General features: G+C 39.6%; 2 protein-coding genes across 2 annotated transcripts; both read left to right on the top strand.

Moving 5' to 3' along the window:
* Nucleotides 1-4584: 4584 nt before the first annotated feature.
* On the top strand, nt 4585-7218 carry LOC306743728 (insulin-like growth factor-binding protein 6; the record flags this gene model as incomplete). Its single annotated transcript, XM_079226276.1, has 4 exons — nt 4585-4939; nt 5882-5916; nt 6690-6809; nt 7105-7218. The coding sequence occupies exons 1-4, from the start codon at nt 4603-4605 to the stop codon at nt 7216-7218; spliced, it is 606 nt and encodes a 201-aa protein (XP_079082402.1). The 5' UTR covers nt 4585-4602.
* A 7232-nt stretch (nt 7219-14450) lies between these two features.
* LOC306743233 (transmembrane protein 198-like) lies at nt 14451-18349 on the top strand (the record flags this gene model as incomplete). Its single annotated transcript, XM_079225733.1, has 4 exons — nt 14451-14607; nt 16633-17208; nt 17327-17454; nt 18200-18349. The coding sequence occupies exons 1-4, from the start codon at nt 14454-14456 to the stop codon at nt 18347-18349; spliced, it is 1008 nt and encodes a 335-aa protein (XP_079081859.1). The 5' UTR covers nt 14451-14453.
* Nucleotides 18350-18582: the final 233 nt, after the last annotated feature.

Below are 18582 nucleotides of genomic sequence, written 5' to 3'. Positions count from 1 at the left end.
GCTGAAAGTTATAACATGATTATATTTGTTTACTGACTTTCTAAATGGGCTTTTGTGATATAAAATATCTGATAAACTGCAACTAACAGGTACTTCCTCAATGAAGAGATTCATTATATAAAAAAAAAAGTTGTGAAAAGTGCCCATCGCTGTTTCCTGAGGCCTAGGGTGACATGTAACGGTCCCAAATCAAATGATATACAGTTTATAACCACCAAGAACAGACAAATAAAATGTGCAAATCCTCACTACCGAGAAGCTGAAACTAGGGAATGTTTGTGTTATTTTTCCGTCAATTAACTCACTCAATTAAACAACAAATGTTGTGTTTTAAAGACATTTACATTGTTTAATATTATTTATTATTATATTATTATATTATATTATTATAACATAACACTATACAATATATTGACCAAACGATATAGACTACTGACAGACTATAGATTTATACAGAATTAATGTAGCCTCATTTTCACTTCATGTGTATACAGTGCATTGTGAGCTGTCAGATCTCTTCTTCTTTTGTCCACCACCATCATTGTAATGTTTTATAACCCCACTGTGATGTTGTTTTTTGCTGTAAGAAAAGTTATTAAACCCTTCAATCTTTGTACCTTGTATAACATTTGCATTAATTAATTTATGATTCATGTCCGTGCTCTGTTCCACTATCTGTGTAAGTGTCTGTTTTATGTTTGACAATTAAATGGATGATGTGCCAAGGAAACATGTATTTGCAAGACGAAACAGATGACCAACCCCAAAACACACACAATGCATTAATCGTAACGACCCCTCTATGTATCGATTGTAACGACTCCTCTATGCATCGATTGTAACGATCGTATCCGGTTGCTTCTGATTTGGGACGTTGTTCAGTGACGTTAGGTGATGTAGTGAGGGCAAAGTCAACACGCGTTCTCTTAAAACCCCATTCAGGTATTTTTCTAACTATCTAAAGGAATAAATCTGTCCAATATCCAAACAATAAAAAACGTAAAAGTGCCGCAGCGAGGGGAAGGTGGGCGTGCCAGTGTTTACATCTAAGACTGCTGTGCTAACGATGAAGCTAATAGAAATTAAGCTAGCATGAACGTTTGGGCAGCTAACAGCCGTCATTTCAGCTGCAAACGTCTCATGGCTTCATGTTAATCAAACCACAAATTGAAAGGGCAATTATCCATTCGTCAGTTGGTGACGAGAGGTTCATTTGTTTTCGAAACTCAACATGGGTTAGCAACAGTAGCGGCTGACGTGATATCCTCTTTGAAGCTGAGGTTCGGTGCCGAGTAAAGAGGGCGACTGTTCCTAAAATAGAGCGCAGAACAATGATTTATTATAGGTGTCATTATCGATAAGTCTACTGCTTACCTGTTATTTTGGCGGCTAATATGACAGGAACTCACTTTTTGCCTATCAGCTATCCATATCGCCTCATAAAAACTTTGGAAACTAGAGCTCGGCGCATCCAAAACACGTCACACTCTCGATACTGAGAGAGCCAATCGTTTCGCGTCCTGAGAAATGGTGACAAGCTTTCAGCCAATCCCGTCTCTCATATTCTACGCGTGAGTGTAGTGTGTCCTATTTAGACGTTGGGTCCAATAAGACGAATTTACCCATATTTTAAACAAGTGGGGAAATCATGATGAATTCTTTAAAACCCTATTTGTTCGATAAAGCATTTCTCACTTTCCGTTTGCAATGTGTTTCAGGCAGTGGTGGAATAATCAGATATTTACCTTAAGAAAAAGTAGAAATACCACAAATTAAAAAATACTGTGCTACAAGAAGTGCATTTGTTTACTTAAGTAAAAGTAGCCAACATAAGTATTAATAGCTAAATATTCTTAAGTCACAAAAGTAAAAGTACTCATTATGCAGAATGGCTCATTTCTAAATCATATATTTGATCACTGAATTCTAATTTGTGATACATTCCTGTGTAGATCATTTTAATGTTATAGATGGCAAATGTGGGGCGAATTTATAGTATTTTTATATTTTGTATTATTAATCTGAATCTACAAAAAAAACTAAAGCTGTCAAACATAGTGGATTAAAAATGATATTTGCCTCCAATATGTACTGGGGTACAAATATACACTAGCAGAAAATGAAAATACTCAAAAGTACAAGTTAAGTTCTTGAGCATGTTCTTTAGTGTAACATCCCCCCACTGGTTTCATGATTCTAAACTGAAATGTCAACAGCACAGGGAGATACTTCTCATCAGGTCAGAGCAGTGTCCCATCACAAGGTTTTGTGTGGATTCTGGTTGCTATGTTGAAGTGGCAGAAAAGAGACTCTCTGAGCCAGCTGGGAAAGACTTCAGTCGGAGAGGCAGAGAGGAGGAAGAAGCTGAGTGGCTGGAGGAGGACATATTAAAAATCCAAGAGCAGTGTGGAAAAGAGAGCCCCCGTTGGTCTGGCGTGTGTCTTGGAACATTCTCCTGATATGTGGAAACAGACTAGCTTGTGAGCTAATGGGAACACAAACCGGCAGGTGATTTCAGTCCTCCTTGCCAAGATTAATTAGAACAACAGGCTGCTGATGGCAAGGCAGATTTTGGCCTCATGTAGCCCTGCATTCCAGTGGGAACTACAGGCCAGTGGGTATGTCTGTGTGTGTGCTCTGTCATGTCTGTTCCACTACTGCTGGAGCAACTGCACACTGTGTAAATGTCCTTCTTATATGAAAGGTACCCTTACTAGTTAGCATTGTAATGTTGATACCCAAATTCAGTTTGTCCTTTGTAAAATACTCTTGTGAAATACTTTTGTATCGTTACATGTTGCATTAGTCCACAGAGCGGCCATTGCACCAAGGCAATGGGGGAGACAATGAGACTCTTCTGTGCAGATCCTTGACTTTGCTTCCAATTTCATATATTCTTGCGGTGCCATAGTGTGCTGTGTGGATAGCGTAGCATCATTACTCAGTGGTAAAAGAACAGCCCAAGAAAAACATTTTTGAAAAAAGAAAGAAATATTTGCTCAAATAGAACTGCTGATATATTACATTTTATTGTAGAATAAATCTTTTATAAACTAAATTTGCCAGATTTTCTCACCACTTAAAAGCTTCCATAAAAGTCAACACTTTATCAGAACTCTGAATTGGGTGTTGGAGAATAGTTCACAGTCTACTAAAGTATTCTATCAGCTATATATATATATATATATATATATATATATATATATATATATATATATATATATATAATTTAGTACAACATCCTTCATAAAAATACAACAAATAACCTGCATGTATTTATTCATCAGACTACCTTACAGAACAGAGCTGATATGACATATCAAGTGTTGTGTGTTGAGTAGAGGTGAAGGGCTTAGTGATCTTTTGAAGATGGCTTCAGTTTAGAAAGTCCTAACTGGCTGAGTGGAGCGATGGATTGCATTATTAGCAATTTGGCTCTGGCTGGTCGATGTGCATTCCTGCAAAAAAATGAGCCCGCCTCCTCCTTATTCTCCAGATGACTATTCTTCCAATTCAAACAACTGGTGAGTGAAATCCTTCATTGCGTTCACACTTCAAAATGTTATATAGTCTCTGAGGACCGTTCATATCTTATGGCTGCTGAAATAGAAGTTTACTGGTTTAGCCTCCTTAAAGAGGCAATGCATTACATATCTGACTCAGCAGTGATTTCATTATGCTGAGGCACAGTGTCGGTTAGTGTATGCTACATAAAGTAAGATAAATTAAGAAGATCACTGACTTAATTATTTTTTTCCTTTGATATATTTGGCATACCACTCAAGAATGCAATGTTCTTTAAACTTTGATATTTGTGTTTCTGTTATTTGACAAATAAGACTCAACTCTCAGCTTGTCAAGGGTTCTATTCTCTAAAGAATCTAACATGGAGAAATTACACGGCTGTGGATCTACTGTATAGCGAATGGCATTGCAGTGCCGAGGCTGATGGACACACATATACATGTGTTTGTTACCATGGCAAATATTATTCCAGAAAGGTCTCTGACACTGAAAGAATGTGCAAAAAGCTGAATATGACTACTACTGTTGAAGCATTTGTAATGTTAAGCATGAGTGAAAGAAGAAGGACTGGATGAATGTGTTAGTGTATAACAGGAAAGGGTGGGGAGATTTTGATCATTTCTGAAAGGAACATAATCCACCCCCCACTTGCTCTCTCCCTCCCTGCCACCTCCTTCTCTCTCTCTCTCTCTCACTCTCTCTCTCTCTCTCTCTCTCTCTCTCTCTCTCTCTCTCTCTGAGTCCCAGCCCCTGAAGGTGTCATAACTATGCTCTCTCTGTCTCTCTCTCTCTCTCTCCCTGACTCTCTCCCTCACTCTCTATCACCGCCTTTCAGATCTTTAAAAGCTGGTGCTCTGCTGTGTCTCCCTCGATCTCCATTTGTCTCCTCTGGCACTGCAGGGGACTCAACCGGCAAAGCACCCAGGAAAGCCACTGTATAGAAACGGGAAGAAGACTGAGGAAAGGGGAGAGAAAGGGAGAGAGAGAGTGAGGGAGAAATATACATCCAGAAATAGCATCAGCCAAATTTAACTGAGAGAGAGTGACAGAGTGGAGAACCTGAGACCTGGACAGAAAATGCCTATCCTTTCTAACTTAACAACCGTTGTTTTGTTGCTGATTGCTCACTGCGGATCATGGACCGGGGCAAACCGATTGGGCCCCTTCAAGGTCTGTCCCTCCTGCAGGGATCCACTGGGGGCAGGTCGGCCTCCCAGGGACCATAATGTTGCCGGCAGCACGTCAGTCTTGGCCCAGGGAGAGCCCTGTGGTGTGTACACCCTGAGCTGTGCCAAAGGGCTCCGCTGTGTTCCCCCACCAAGGGAGCACAGCCCCCTCCAGGCTCTGTTGCAGGGAAGGGGCATTTGTGCCAAGCACAGCAGGACTAGTCCCACTGAGAGGCCCCACCCAACAGGTAAGATACTGTATATGCGCGCACACACACACACACACACACACACACACACACACACACACACACACACACACACACATGCATGAAATCATGTATGCACACTTACATGCATGCACCTATACAGATACATGCATGGACACTGCAGGTACGGCTAGACAAAAAGTCTAAAAAAAAAGTGCAGTGGAAATGTAATTGTCTTTACAGTGTCTCCTCAATTGCTGTGAATTGCATGTGATGCTGTGTCACTCACCAACAAAAAGAGAGGCCAATTAGTGTGTGACATTTAAGCCTGGATGCATTCGTGCACCACAGATGTATATGCCAACCTCAAGCATCCAATACTGCTCAGCAGTGCCTCTGGAGTCACTGGGATAAAAATGGCATTTGTCATTACAGTCGTATTGTAAACGCACTGTGGTTTGTTCATAAGAAATCATGGCAAATCACATAAGACAAGGAGGTTATATTCAGTCTTTGGGGGTTGCAACAGGGTATAAGTGCAGATGCACATCCCTTCGTTAATATGATTTGTACAGTGTTATCTATTTCATTCAACTGAATGACAGGGTGCATGCCAATGATCTGTGCTACAAGTCAGCTTCTCTGGAGAGAATTTAGAATAAATGTGAAACTGTCACGGTGTCACCTACATCCTGATCAAGCTGCTTTTTATTGCAGTGATCTCCATCTACTGTTCAAACTAAGATACTGCGATGAACTATCTGAAAAGGAAACATACGGATGGAAATATGGTCTCTCATTGAATGACCACCTCAGATATAGATCCCATATGAGTGACGCTCAGTGATGTCTCGTGTAAAGATAGATAGGCTAAATATTATATATGCAGATTATATTGTAAAATGTGACATTGGTTGTAGTTTGCATGTTAACGGCTGGTTTAATGTCACATTCTCATGCCAATGTGTCGTTTCCTCTCAGGTCCCCATCCCTCACACAGTGGTGACATTGAAAAAGTAAGTTCATGATATTAATCAACAGTCTTTAATAAGTGATGCTGATGGCGCGTCACCTAAATAATCAAAAATCGGAGATGTATAACGCATTTTATATAATAAGATAATGTTAATACCCATCATATGTGATGGAGAGGGTTGTACATCGAGCTGCATTTTATTATAGAGGGTAATAACATAGCTTATCTGCTGTTTGGGGTGTTGCAGTGGCATGTACACACACTGCCCTGAGGCCATGCATTATGGTGCATGATGTGTGTGCTGCTATGCGGCAGAACTAATTGAGCATGATGTGAATCAGGAAAGTTTCAAGTCGGCCGCTGCCGCCACAGATTTCTCACTTTGCGAGCTCGGTGATCTGCAGCATTTTAACTAATATGTATCTCATCATGGGAACAACACTGGTCACATAATTGATGAAAATGACACTGATTAATTTCACAAATTGAAACAAAAACGCACAGTCACTTTCACAAACCATTCAGTGACCTGAAAAGCCAAAGCATTGTGTAACAATATGGTTATGTAATGTTATACAATATGTGACATCTGATATGAATATACATATTCACTGCTTCTGGCTCTAATGCTGCATCACTATGTGGAATGCTTTGTGGTTCACATTGACAAGTGCTGTAATCAAATAGATTTCTGCCAACACAATCACCTGAGGGCAGATAGCAGCTCATCACTGACACTCTTTAGATGAAGACAGGTCCTCTATCTTTGCCACTAGTGATGTTTGAAGTCACACTGTGCGTTGGTGTTTTCAGGCACCCTGCCGCAAGCTGCTCAATACTGTCCTGAGGGGTCTCGAGCTGACAATCTTCCAGTCTGACCGTGACATCTATATACCCAACTGTGACACTCGTGGCTTCTACAGGAAAAAGCAGGTACAGTCGCGTGAAACATCATGAAACATGTGAACTTTATTGGCTCTTATGTGATGTGAAAATGTGTCTTTGCTGCACTCCACTGCAGCTTTCTGTTCGGTGCATCCAGAGATTTGTCTGTGACCATAGGGGCTGAGAATAACTGACACTTCTCTTTCCCTGAGCCTCTCAGCTGTGAGCTCAGAGAATCAGTACTGCGCTATGATGACATATCTTTTTCTCTCTCTTCCTCTCTCACCATCTCCACCCTGATTCCCTTTCAAAATCTCCCTCTCTGTCTTTTAATTTCACACAGTGCCGCTCCTCCAAGGGCATGCAGCGTGGCCACTGCTGGTGTGTGGATGAACTCGGCACGCCCGTGCCCTCACATGCCAGCGAAGATGGCACTTTACCATGCGATGGGGAGTGAGGGATGAGTCTGTTCTATTGCTCTGAGCCTGGAGGAAGAGGAGAAGGTGGAGGAGAAGGAGAAGGAGGAGGAGGAGGTGGTGGTGGTGGAGGAGCAGGAGTACAGGGAGAGGGGGTGGCTTTAGCATGTGCTAGACACTGCCTGCACAGGAGGTAGCAGGGATAAACCACTTCCTATGGAAAAAACACACCAGTTAATGTTCATGTCCTCTCTAGAAGCAAGACACATACAGACACAGACACAGACAGACACACACACACACACACACACACACACACACACACACACACACACACACACACACACACACACACACACTCTCTCTCACAGTCCAGCAGTAGCGACAATAACATCTGCCTGAATGTTCAACAGTTGCAGCAGCGTCCTCTGCATAGTCTGGTGACATGCTGCATGCTCACATTAATGCTCTGTGAACTGCCTCAGTGATCCAAGCGGTATTACTCCGAATGATCTCTATATTCCCTGGCTATTGTCCTGGCTTTCTGGTAGATTTTTGTTTTACTTTTTACTTTAGGATAGCTGACACTGCCTGTGTTTGTTCTGATCTCAGTGGGCTGAAATACTGTTACGCAGGTGATGTGACACACTCGTTTGAAAAATGTGTCTCCCTCACCGTCCTCTCTCCCTCTCTCCAAAGATACACTGATATCAACATACCTAATTGACAGAACATTTCTTTTCTATTAATTTATTTTTTATTATGTGTTTCCATCAAGTACATCTTGAATCTTACAGTATCTTATATATATGTCAAGTCAGAAAAAAATAGTCATACAAATATTGTCCTGGATGCTTCTGTTCGTTTTATTTGTCGAAATGGCATTCTGACTGCTTATTAGTTGATTGTTTGTACATATGTTGGAATTGTGTGGTCGACTGTGTGTTCTGAAGTGGCAGACAAAAAGCTTACGGCTGTTACACTTTTCAAAAAGTTGTAAGGCATATTTTTATACACGTCAATATAATATTTTCTATATGAATTGTTGGTTTATTTAATGAACTACAGTACAATGCCATGTATTTTTATATTGTCAGCAGTTTCTTATTTAAAGACAGAGATTATTTTATTTCATGTTAGGGGAAGTGTTGTGCTTTAAAGGCACCTTTATGGCAAAACTCATCACATTCATCAGAGCTCTATTCAACTGCTGCACATCTTATGGTTATATCTCATGTTTTTAATTTCCTTTTTATTTATGCTTTGTTTATTTGAGAATTGAGAATGTCCATGTTACTATTATGTTTTATTTTTGGCACATTATACAACAAATTCTGATTTCAGTAGAGGAAAAAAATTATCTAAATTGTTATTGTTATGTCTTTCCCTAGTCCTGGCAAAAGTCATGAAATTGTGTGCTATTAAAATGTGATTAGAATTTATCTATTTCTGAACAATCTTGTTGTGCCAATGTGTGTGTGCCGTGATGATAGGTCCATGCACAAAGGACCTGTAAGATTTGCAAATATGAAAATGAAACATAATGATAATAAAAATGGAGAAGAAATAAACATATATTAATATAACAATGGCTGTTGGTTGTGTTCTTTTCATTAGATGCAGGCATGGGATAAAGGTATTTGGGATGGACTTGAATGATATTGTCCTGGATGATGATGATGATGATGATGATGATGATGATAAAGAGAGAAAGATGATAATCATGATCATGATGATGATGCGTTTTGTATACCTTTATTTAATCAGGGAAGCCTCATTGAGTGTTTCAAGATACACAAAAACACTAAGAATATAAGATAGATCCTACTTTCTTTAAAGATTCATATGTTGCATCTAAAACACATCAACTTATAAAACATGATAAACATGTGAAGATCAAACTGAACAACAATTCATTAAATAGTTAGATTCCACATTAAAATGCTCCTTGTATATAAATGTAAAGTAATAATAATAACAATATATGGAATACTTTGCATTAGTATTATTTTGATACTTAAATAACTATTTGGCTTTGACTTTTACATAACTAAGAGTTTAAATACAAGTATTTTCCATTGTTGTTTTGCTACTTTTACCTGAGTAAAGGATCAAAATAATTATTCCACCAATGCAGATATTGAACAAAAATGCAAGCATGAATAGAATTCTCATAAATATCTTATAATTAAAGATTCTGAATAGCAAAAAAAAAACATAAAACAAGAGTCTACAGCCATGCTGGAGGCTCTGTATACTGTACTCAAGCAGCAGTGCTTTGAGATAGTGCAAGCACTAGCAATGACACATGCTAACACACACACACACACACACACACACACACACACACACACACACACACACACACACACACACACACAAACACACACACACACACACACACACACACACACAATGATAATGCTAACATATTGATGTTTAAGTGTTTAAGTGTGCACCATCTTGGTTCAGTGTGTTAGCATTTGCTAATTAGCAATAAAGATCAATTACAGCTGAGGTTGAAGAGAATGTCATTAGTTTTGCAGGTATTTGGTCATAAAGTAATGGACTATTCTAAATGTTGGCTTGATTATGGCGTTAAGATAAAAATGAAGGATCAACAAAGTGATTTCAATTCAAACCCTGTGGGATCAAGAATTTCTGAACCAAATGTCATGGCAATCAAAGAGATGACATTTAATTGAAAACCACACATTTGAACTTTACAATGCAACAATGATTTCAATTCACAGAGAGGCTGTAGCTCATGGGGATGAGTGGTCGTCCTGCAACCACAAGATCGCCGGCTCGATCCCCAGCCTCCCCATGGGTCACATGTCGAAGTGTCCCTGAGCAAGACACCCAACCCTAAATTGCTCCCCGAGTGCCGATCAGGGCTCCCCACTGCTCTTTAATACTAAGGATGGGTCAAATGCAGAGAATACATTTCATGTATGTACTATGACAATAATCTAAAATGTCACAGTTGTACATGGCTAGGTCTGCCCCCAGTGGCTATACGTGCAGGAGGAAGAGATCTCAAGGGGGCATTTCTTTGGTCCAGAATCCGCAACAAGGCCTCGGATATCGTACACATTATTTTAAAGAAGTGTGCTCGATCATTCTGCTTGGCAGGCAACAACAGTGACGAAGGTAATGAAGTGATACTTCATCCGTTGTCTAACCCATTAAGACTTCTGCACAGTCACTGCTAAATCTCTGAATCATCACCAGCAAGTAAACAGGTAACTGTGCTTTACTGATTCAGTTTGAGGCTTTATGCTCGTCTCCACTGAGAATCCCCTCTGCAGTGAAACAGAAGTGACACATTAGTGCACATTAGAGTCATGCTGTTTTTCTGCCATTACAATGCACATAAAGAAAGATCTTTCAGCTGCTTCGCAGCACAGGGACCAGATACATGCCTGTTTCCAAGGTAACAGCATAGAATATCCTATTTGTCAATGCGTAACATGAAATGAAGTCCTTGCAGAAAATGAAGGAGGATGATCCTTTGTAGAATCACACCACCACACGTCCTACTTCTCTATCTAGGGTGGTTTGCTATTCTTGGAGATTCTGTGCATTGAGCATGAGATGCAGCCAGTGATATGTATGTCAAGCAAAAAGCATCCACTTACTATTCTACATAGAATTATACTATTAAGATGAAAGTACCTTGTGACATCACAGTTAGACGTGGTTACAGGTGCATTATATTTAAATTTTGCTTTCAAACTAGTGTTAAAAGAATCATAAATTTTTTTTCTCAACATGGTACCTATAACATTAATGTTTGATTCGTCAATATGCACACATTTATATCCCAGTATTGTGAAATGTTAAGTAGAAGAAAGTAAGAAGAGAGTAAGTACAAAGTCTGTGTTACAAACTCAAGATTTTAAGTTTGAAAGATGTGGGTCCACATGAAGGGCTAAAACTCTGGATATCTCAAACTCTGCTGAACTCATTTTTGACACACAGGTCCACCAACTTTATTGAAATGTAAATGTATAACATTGCTGAAATGCCTCTCTAATGACAAAACTTAAACAATACCGGTTTATATAAAATGTCTATACCTCAAAGCATGAAGCTGTGACTGTTTTAGGATTGTACTGCCCCCTAGAGGTTAAAAATCGCTTTTTGCATCTGGAATGAAAGCTGCTTATCATACATCAGTGAATATCTGGGTTAGTCAAGCTAAAGTAGGACACTGATACACATAGTTGGGATAATCTTGCATTGTTTGAACCAACAAAGCTTTGAGACTTTATCTATAATTGTCACTTAATCGTTGTCCATCAGTGGTAAAGGAAGTATACACTTTATTGAAGTAAAGGATCTTAACATTAGGACTGTATGCTGTGCTATTACTGCTAGTAAAATAGTGGAGTGTATTGGACTAGTTTTATAAAGAAGCATGCAAATGTACAGGTAAAAGTGGAATCTAAATTGTACTTATGGTATTTTAGTAAATCTACGTATTTACTTTGCACCACTGTAGCTCATATAGTCACTGTCAATCGAAGCCTTCTTCATTCTCTGTTTGAAATCACAAACGTCCTTTAGGCTTAGGGTACCATGCATCAGTTTACTGAACAGCCCACTTACTTTCTGTCATCTACGCCCAACAGGTGAGGTTTACCTACAAAGTGCTTTCACTGTGACCGACTGAGAGACTATCTGCTGCACTGACTTACTGTATTGAATTATCAGCATGATTTAAGTTTTTTTTTAAGGGGTAGCAATCCATTAAAGGGAATTTGATTTTTCAATCAGATTCAGGGATTCACTCCAACTGGTGTTAATGTGTGTTCATAATATTATTCAGCTTATTGTCCAAAATATCTTTGAATAAGTTTAACATCATCGATGTGAGCTTGATGCTGACAGTTCCAAACTCCTCCGCAGTTCTGATACATTTCTGATGAGATATAAGTCACTCACAAGCTAAGAATGTTGCTCAAATGTTTTTACTATTTGTCCCGAATGAGCTCTCTCTCTCTCTCTCTCTCTCTCTCTCTCTCTCTCTCTCTCTTGGTCTCCCAGACTTCCTAAGTATGCAACTGCTGCCTCTGCTGCATGGCACACCTGGAGCCTACCTGGTCTGGCGATTAATTGGCCCAATAATGATACTTTTCTACAGTACTCAATTCATTACAAACTTTATGGTGATAGTTAGACACCATTGCCCCCTTTGCGTTTACAAACCTTTAGCCTCATTGAGTTCATATATAAATTGTGAATGTTTGTTTTGGGCCCGACAAATGTGTTATCATCTCGGTTAGAAAGTAGCCTCAACTTTTGTGAGATCTGAAGATGTAACTTGAGGCTGAATAATAAGTCATCAGAATCCAAATCTGATATATATATATATATATATATATATATATATATATATATATATATATATATATATATATATATATATATACACACACAGCTGAGGCTGCTAGGAATGTCATTAGTTTTGCAGGTATTTGGTCATGAATAGGTGAAAAGGTAAAAGAAGAACATTTCATGACAATTCATTATACCACCGATAACCTCAGAACCCTAAAACGATGACACAGAGAATAGTTGGTTATTCTTCACAGATAATGCACATAAATATCCTACTAAAAAACAAAGGGATTAAATGAGATTGTTTAGGACTGCCTCAGCAAAAAAAAAAAAAAAACATTTTAGGGGTCAAAACAATATCCCTTTATCTCAAGCCAACTTTAACCTGTATTAAAAGTTAATTGGAATGGAATGAATGAATAAAGCTCAGACGTGATGATGCAAAGACAACGTCAAGGCTCCACTAGGATCATGGTTAGTAAGGGGCTGAACTCGGCCTTGGACTTGCAAGCAGCCGCCCACTGTCGCTGGCAGCAGATAGTCCTCCTCTTAGTCAGGTGTCAGCTGTTCACATGAGCACAGGTCGGACGCAAAGGCTCGCCAACAGCTCACAGAGGGACCAACACAGACTCCTGGCCGATCGCTTCAAGTTGGGTTTACATGAATTGGACAAACTACCACTGAAGAATCTTTTTGTTTCTCTGCTGAAGCTCACATTTACTCTGTGAAAATATGACTCAATCCAGGTAGGCCACTGAAATATTATTTCTTCATTTCATGCTTTTATCTTTGATTTCTCAGTTTTTTTTTTCTTTCTTAGAAATTATTTGATCTTAGATCATTACAGTCTCTTATTGCAGAAACAAAGTTTTACAAAAGTAGAATATCACAAAAAACATGTCAAACCCCCCGTTTCACACTCACCTTTACGAGAGGACACAGAGTTGACACGAACAGAGAAGAGGATCACTCACCTGCTAAAGCTCCTCTAATTCCATTTGCTAACCGGGAGATCTGCCTGAACAGCTGATAAGGTCCTTACAGTATTAAACACTGAAGATAGACAGTCGCTACCATAAGAGCAGTGCGTACACATGATTAGTTATTAGTCTCCTTCAGGTAAAAAATATATTATAATTGATGCAAAGCTGTTAGCAGTGATGTAAAGTAACTTGATTTTGAAGTACTAACCGTATGTTCACCTTCTGCTACTTTATACTTCTATTCCCCTACAATTGAGAGGCAACTATTGTGCTTTTTACTCCACTTATTTGGTAACTTTGGTCTCCAGTTAACTTTGCAAATGCAGATAAAAGTTGCTAGTAGATCTGAGTACTTCCACCACTTATTTTCATTATTGGGTCTTAGAAAATCTTGTGTTATTCTTGAGCTATTTCATTTTGGTTATTTGTTCAGTAAACAAGTGCCTAACCACATGCTTAGAACAATAAACCTGTATGCAGATGGCATCAAGTCATGAGGTAATTTCCTCATCTGCATCCCGTTCTTTAACAAAAGAAAAAGGACAGCGAGGAGTTAAACTCAGAGGGGATCACCGGTTTCCTTCTCTGGTTCCAGAACAGGAAATTGGTACACAAGAAAGAGCAATGTTCCCTCACATTAAATAACTTAAATTGAATAACAGTAATATTTTTGAAGGATTACATCCCCATGATGTTCATAAGACTTAAAGATAATAACTGTGAACAGCCTGGAAAATAAATGGAAAAGAGCAGACTCTATGTTGCCATGGAAGCTTGAAAAACACTCTCCTCTTTTTGCAGGTGCACAACAGGAAGCAGTTTAGTACAAGTTCTTCGTTCAGGAGCTTCCTCTTTCCCTGAATACCACATGCAGGATGTTCTGGCTTTCCTCCTTCAATGAACAAAGACCAAGCTGTACAAAGCAATAGAAGTAGTAATCCTCCAAGATGGCTGTCCCTTCATTCTATATTACTGAGGAGCCAGGAGCTGGCATGGTTGAGGTGAACATATGTACCCTTGAGATTAATATCAAGTATGAAGTCATCTCATCTGTTGTCTGCTCTGTTTGCCTTTCATTCGGCCTCATCTTCACCTTTTTCGGTATGTATTCATGAAACCCAGAACTAATATTAAATGTGAATGTGCCCAAATTATAGCAGAAAGGATTGGCTACTTAAAATTCAACATGTCCCTGCTGTCACTGTTTTCGTACTCTAAACACTTCATTAACTCACCCGATGGCTTAAACCTGCATTCGTAGGTGTCGGAAAGCTGTTTGGGTTTTAAGGTGGATAAGCACAAAGCTGGAAAAGACAGATGGGAATTTGACAGGCGGCACTGATGAAATGCCACCTGTTGCACTGTTCAGCATCTCAGTGTTTCATAATGTTAGTTCTGATGTTGTATTTTTTTGTATCCATATATAAGGGTGGTTTGTAACACTAAATTTGACTAATGCTGTGAGGGAGATTTAATCACCACCACCAAAAAACGCAATATGAGGCAAAAGAGTTCAATATAGCTTTCCCTTGTTTTCACTGAGAAAATATGTGGACAAACTGACTAGGAGAAGTGTGTCCTATGGACCTAAAACATGTGATGCTTATGCAAACATACATGCTGCCAAAGTCGGTGTTCCCAGTAACTATCACAGTATTGCCCATGAGGAATTTTATGACTGTAAATAATTAATCATTTGGAGAAAAACAGCAGTTTCAGTAGTGCACGGGAAAGCATGAGTATGATGTCAAAGCTCTGAGAACTGATGTGCCTCCCATAAAAAATATGAATGAAAGATGTCGGAGCTGGACATGAATACTGGAACAAATTCACTGCAATATTTGACCCATCAACATCGGCAGGGTCTTCCAAGAAGCTCAGTGAGATTTCCGTTAAAAGTGAAGAAACCAGTGAAAGTACTGTTCCTCAATGTTTGAGCATTTCCATGTCGACCAGTGAGGACATTCAGAATAAATTCAACACTAAAAGTTAAAAAAAAAAAAAGTTTCATTAAGCAAATGCATTATCAAACTAAAAGCAGGCTGTACTTTCCTCCCTTTCTTTACTTTGCTTTGGTTTTAAAATTGCTTTGGCTCAATTGCTACAAGAGAGTTACAAGCAGCAAGGTGCAAAATGCAATATTACAAAATTTCACAAATATCCTCACACTGTTACGTTTATCACTGAATTGTAATCATGGTGGTTAAAATGAAAAACCTATCAAATAATTATGTTAAAATGTAACTTCGTTTGCATGCTAATTCCCTTCAAAATGTGAAATGTGCATAAATCAGTGTATTAAATGATCTGGAGTCATTTATTTATTGGAATTTTCTGTATAAATATAGATGATCATTGACATTCACACAATAAGGATTATTGATGACACCAAACCTTCGTTATTTCAAATATTTAAATCAATTAAAACATAGTAAGCTACAGAAATATTGCATTCCATTCATTCAGTGGGATGTATGCAAATAGTAAGCATTGAAACATGACTTTATTGACATGGAGTGGCTTTATTTTGAAGGCTATTAATTGTGTTTTCTCGATGAAGTGAAATTTAAAGGTCCAGTGTCCAGGATTTGGCGTTATCTAGCCATGAGGTGGCAGATTGCGACCTACTGAAACTTTTCCTGTGTGTTAAGCATGTAAGAGAACTACATCCTACTCTGTCAAGCTGTCAGAGCACCACAGAGCCTAAACGGCCTCTAACTGCACTCCCTGCTGATACTATCACATTTCTGGCAAAAAAAACAAAAGTAGCATAGAAGTGCTAACGGCAGTCAATGAACTTACTCTGCTAATGTTAGCTCCACAGGTTTAAATATAGAGAGTTACGTAGAAATGTGACCAACGTGATCTCCTTCCAACTTTTCCGGGTAACGAGTATCACTTTTACACAACGTTTAACCACAACTAGACCGGAATCACCAAAAAACTGTATGAAAATGAAAAAGAACTGAAACGATTGCATGAGTTCAGTTCATTGAAAAGAGCCGGTTGCTACAATATGATTGGCCAGTCTCTAGTCTGTCTAAGACTGTACCTTTAACAAGTCAGTGTGGCTCTGCTTGCAGCACTTGTTTTTAAAATCAACCTTGTTTTTATTCCACTTTTTAGGATACCGTTGCTTCAAGATGGTCATGTTCTTCTCTGGCTTCATGTTTGGCGCGACAACCATTCCCTTGTTGTACCACAAGGAGCCCCGGTTGGACACCCAGCTGGGGTCAGAGACAAAGGCAGGGATCGGCCTTGGCGTGGGTGTGCTCTGCGGGCTGATGACCATGCTGGTGTCCACAATGGGACTCCTCCTCAGCGGGCTGCAGCTGGGCAGCCTGCTCTCCCTCGGTGTCCTGGTGGTCATCGGACAGTTTCACAGCCTTACTCCAGTCTGGATGCCTCTCGCTGTTGTGCTGGCTGCCAGCATCGTCGCTGCTCTCTTCACTCTCCTGTGGCAGAAACTGTTCACCATCATCTACACATCTGTGTTTGGGGCCACCGCCGTGATGCTGTGTGTGGATTACCTGGTGGGGACGTTTATGCTGCCAGATCAGGTGTATGATCTGTTTAGCCAAGTTGCCCCAAGTCCACTCTGCTGGTTTAACTGGGCGATCGCTGCGATCTGGCCTATTGTGGGTCTGATAGGTGTGTTGGTGCAGTGGGGGTTTACTGCCAAAGGAGTATCACACACAGAAGGTGAGTTTAATTCAATCTGCACTTACTGTTGTTGAATATGTGCTCAAACCCTCCTTCTGTGAAGTTAAATACTCATGATTTCCTTAACTTTTTTTAATCCCCTTTGGATGCTTCCCAGCTGCGTACAAAAAACACAAGAAACATGTTAAGAAGCACAAATATAGAGAGTTAAGGAGAAGACCTCAACCACATCGTCGGCGCAGGCCTCCACCACTGAAACGCTACGCTGGGGACGTCCTGGCGCCAGTAAGTGCCAGAGATTCAAATTAATCGTTCAGCTGTCACTTTTTCAGAGAGGCAAATTATAAGCTACTATAATTAAACATTTCTTCAAATAGCCTAACAATATCACCATTAGTTTAAATGGGCTATTGATGCTATTGTATAACACTGCAACATTAATATAAACATCTCAAACTGCTAAACAACTCAAATTATTTGACCCCCCCTTCCCCCCTCCCGTTGCACTCATCAATCACCTTGCTATGGCGAGAACTTTTTCATATCTAACCGTTTCTTCTTTATTTCACTGACAGTACGACCCTCAGGTGACATTAACAGCATTCATTATTTTTTTCCCATTCCTCGGCTTTAGCCGGTACCTTAAAACTGCTTCTGACACTGTTAAAGATTATACATGTTTCTTTATGGATCTTTGAAAGCAGGACTTCGTTTTGAGGCATATGTGGGCGTTAATTATGCTACTATACTTTCCTCATGAACACATGCTCTTTTACACACAGGTGGCATTCATCATGTATCAGTTATCTGATGTTAGGAGCATTTGCTGAATCCACAGTGGCACACTCGTACAAGCCCACCTCACGAAAACTATGAAGAGAAATACAAAAATATTCTTGGATGAGGTCAAATGTTCTCAGTTCCTTCTGATTGCATGAGGAAAAAGCCTCATCATGTAAAATAACTGTAGCTGGTCAGTACAATGTCATGTAACATGACATAACATGTCGTTCTCCTGTCTGGCTTTCAGAGTTATCTCCAGAGCCTTCAGGAGCGCCAGATGGAAACGGGCTCCTCCACCAGCAGCGTCAGCAACTTCACACATACTCTAATTGACTTTGACTTTGAGACGGGCTCAATGGTGCCTCTGACTGCGGCCTCACCTGTCTATGCAGTCTGAAGGAACACTGCATCAGATGTAACCTGCACCTATTTAATGAATCTATTACGTGTTGCCGATAATTATACATTCGACTGCCAGTGTGAATCTTTAACCAGCTTCTTCAGATAATCATAATGCACATGGAGAGATTTTAGATCCTTGGAGATCATCCCCAGAATAATGACAACACAACATACCGTTATCAGACTGTGATCATTGCTTGCTTTGAAGCGTTTTATCTCACAGACACT

Source organism: Taurulus bubalis (genome assembly GCF_910589615.1).
Source record: "Taurulus bubalis genome assembly, chromosome: 11".
Classification (NCBI taxonomy): domain Eukaryota; kingdom Metazoa; phylum Chordata; class Actinopteri; order Perciformes; family Cottidae; genus Taurulus; species Taurulus bubalis.
The sequence above is the reverse complement of the archived record's forward strand: the minus strand, read 5'-3'. Positions and strand labels throughout refer to the sequence as shown.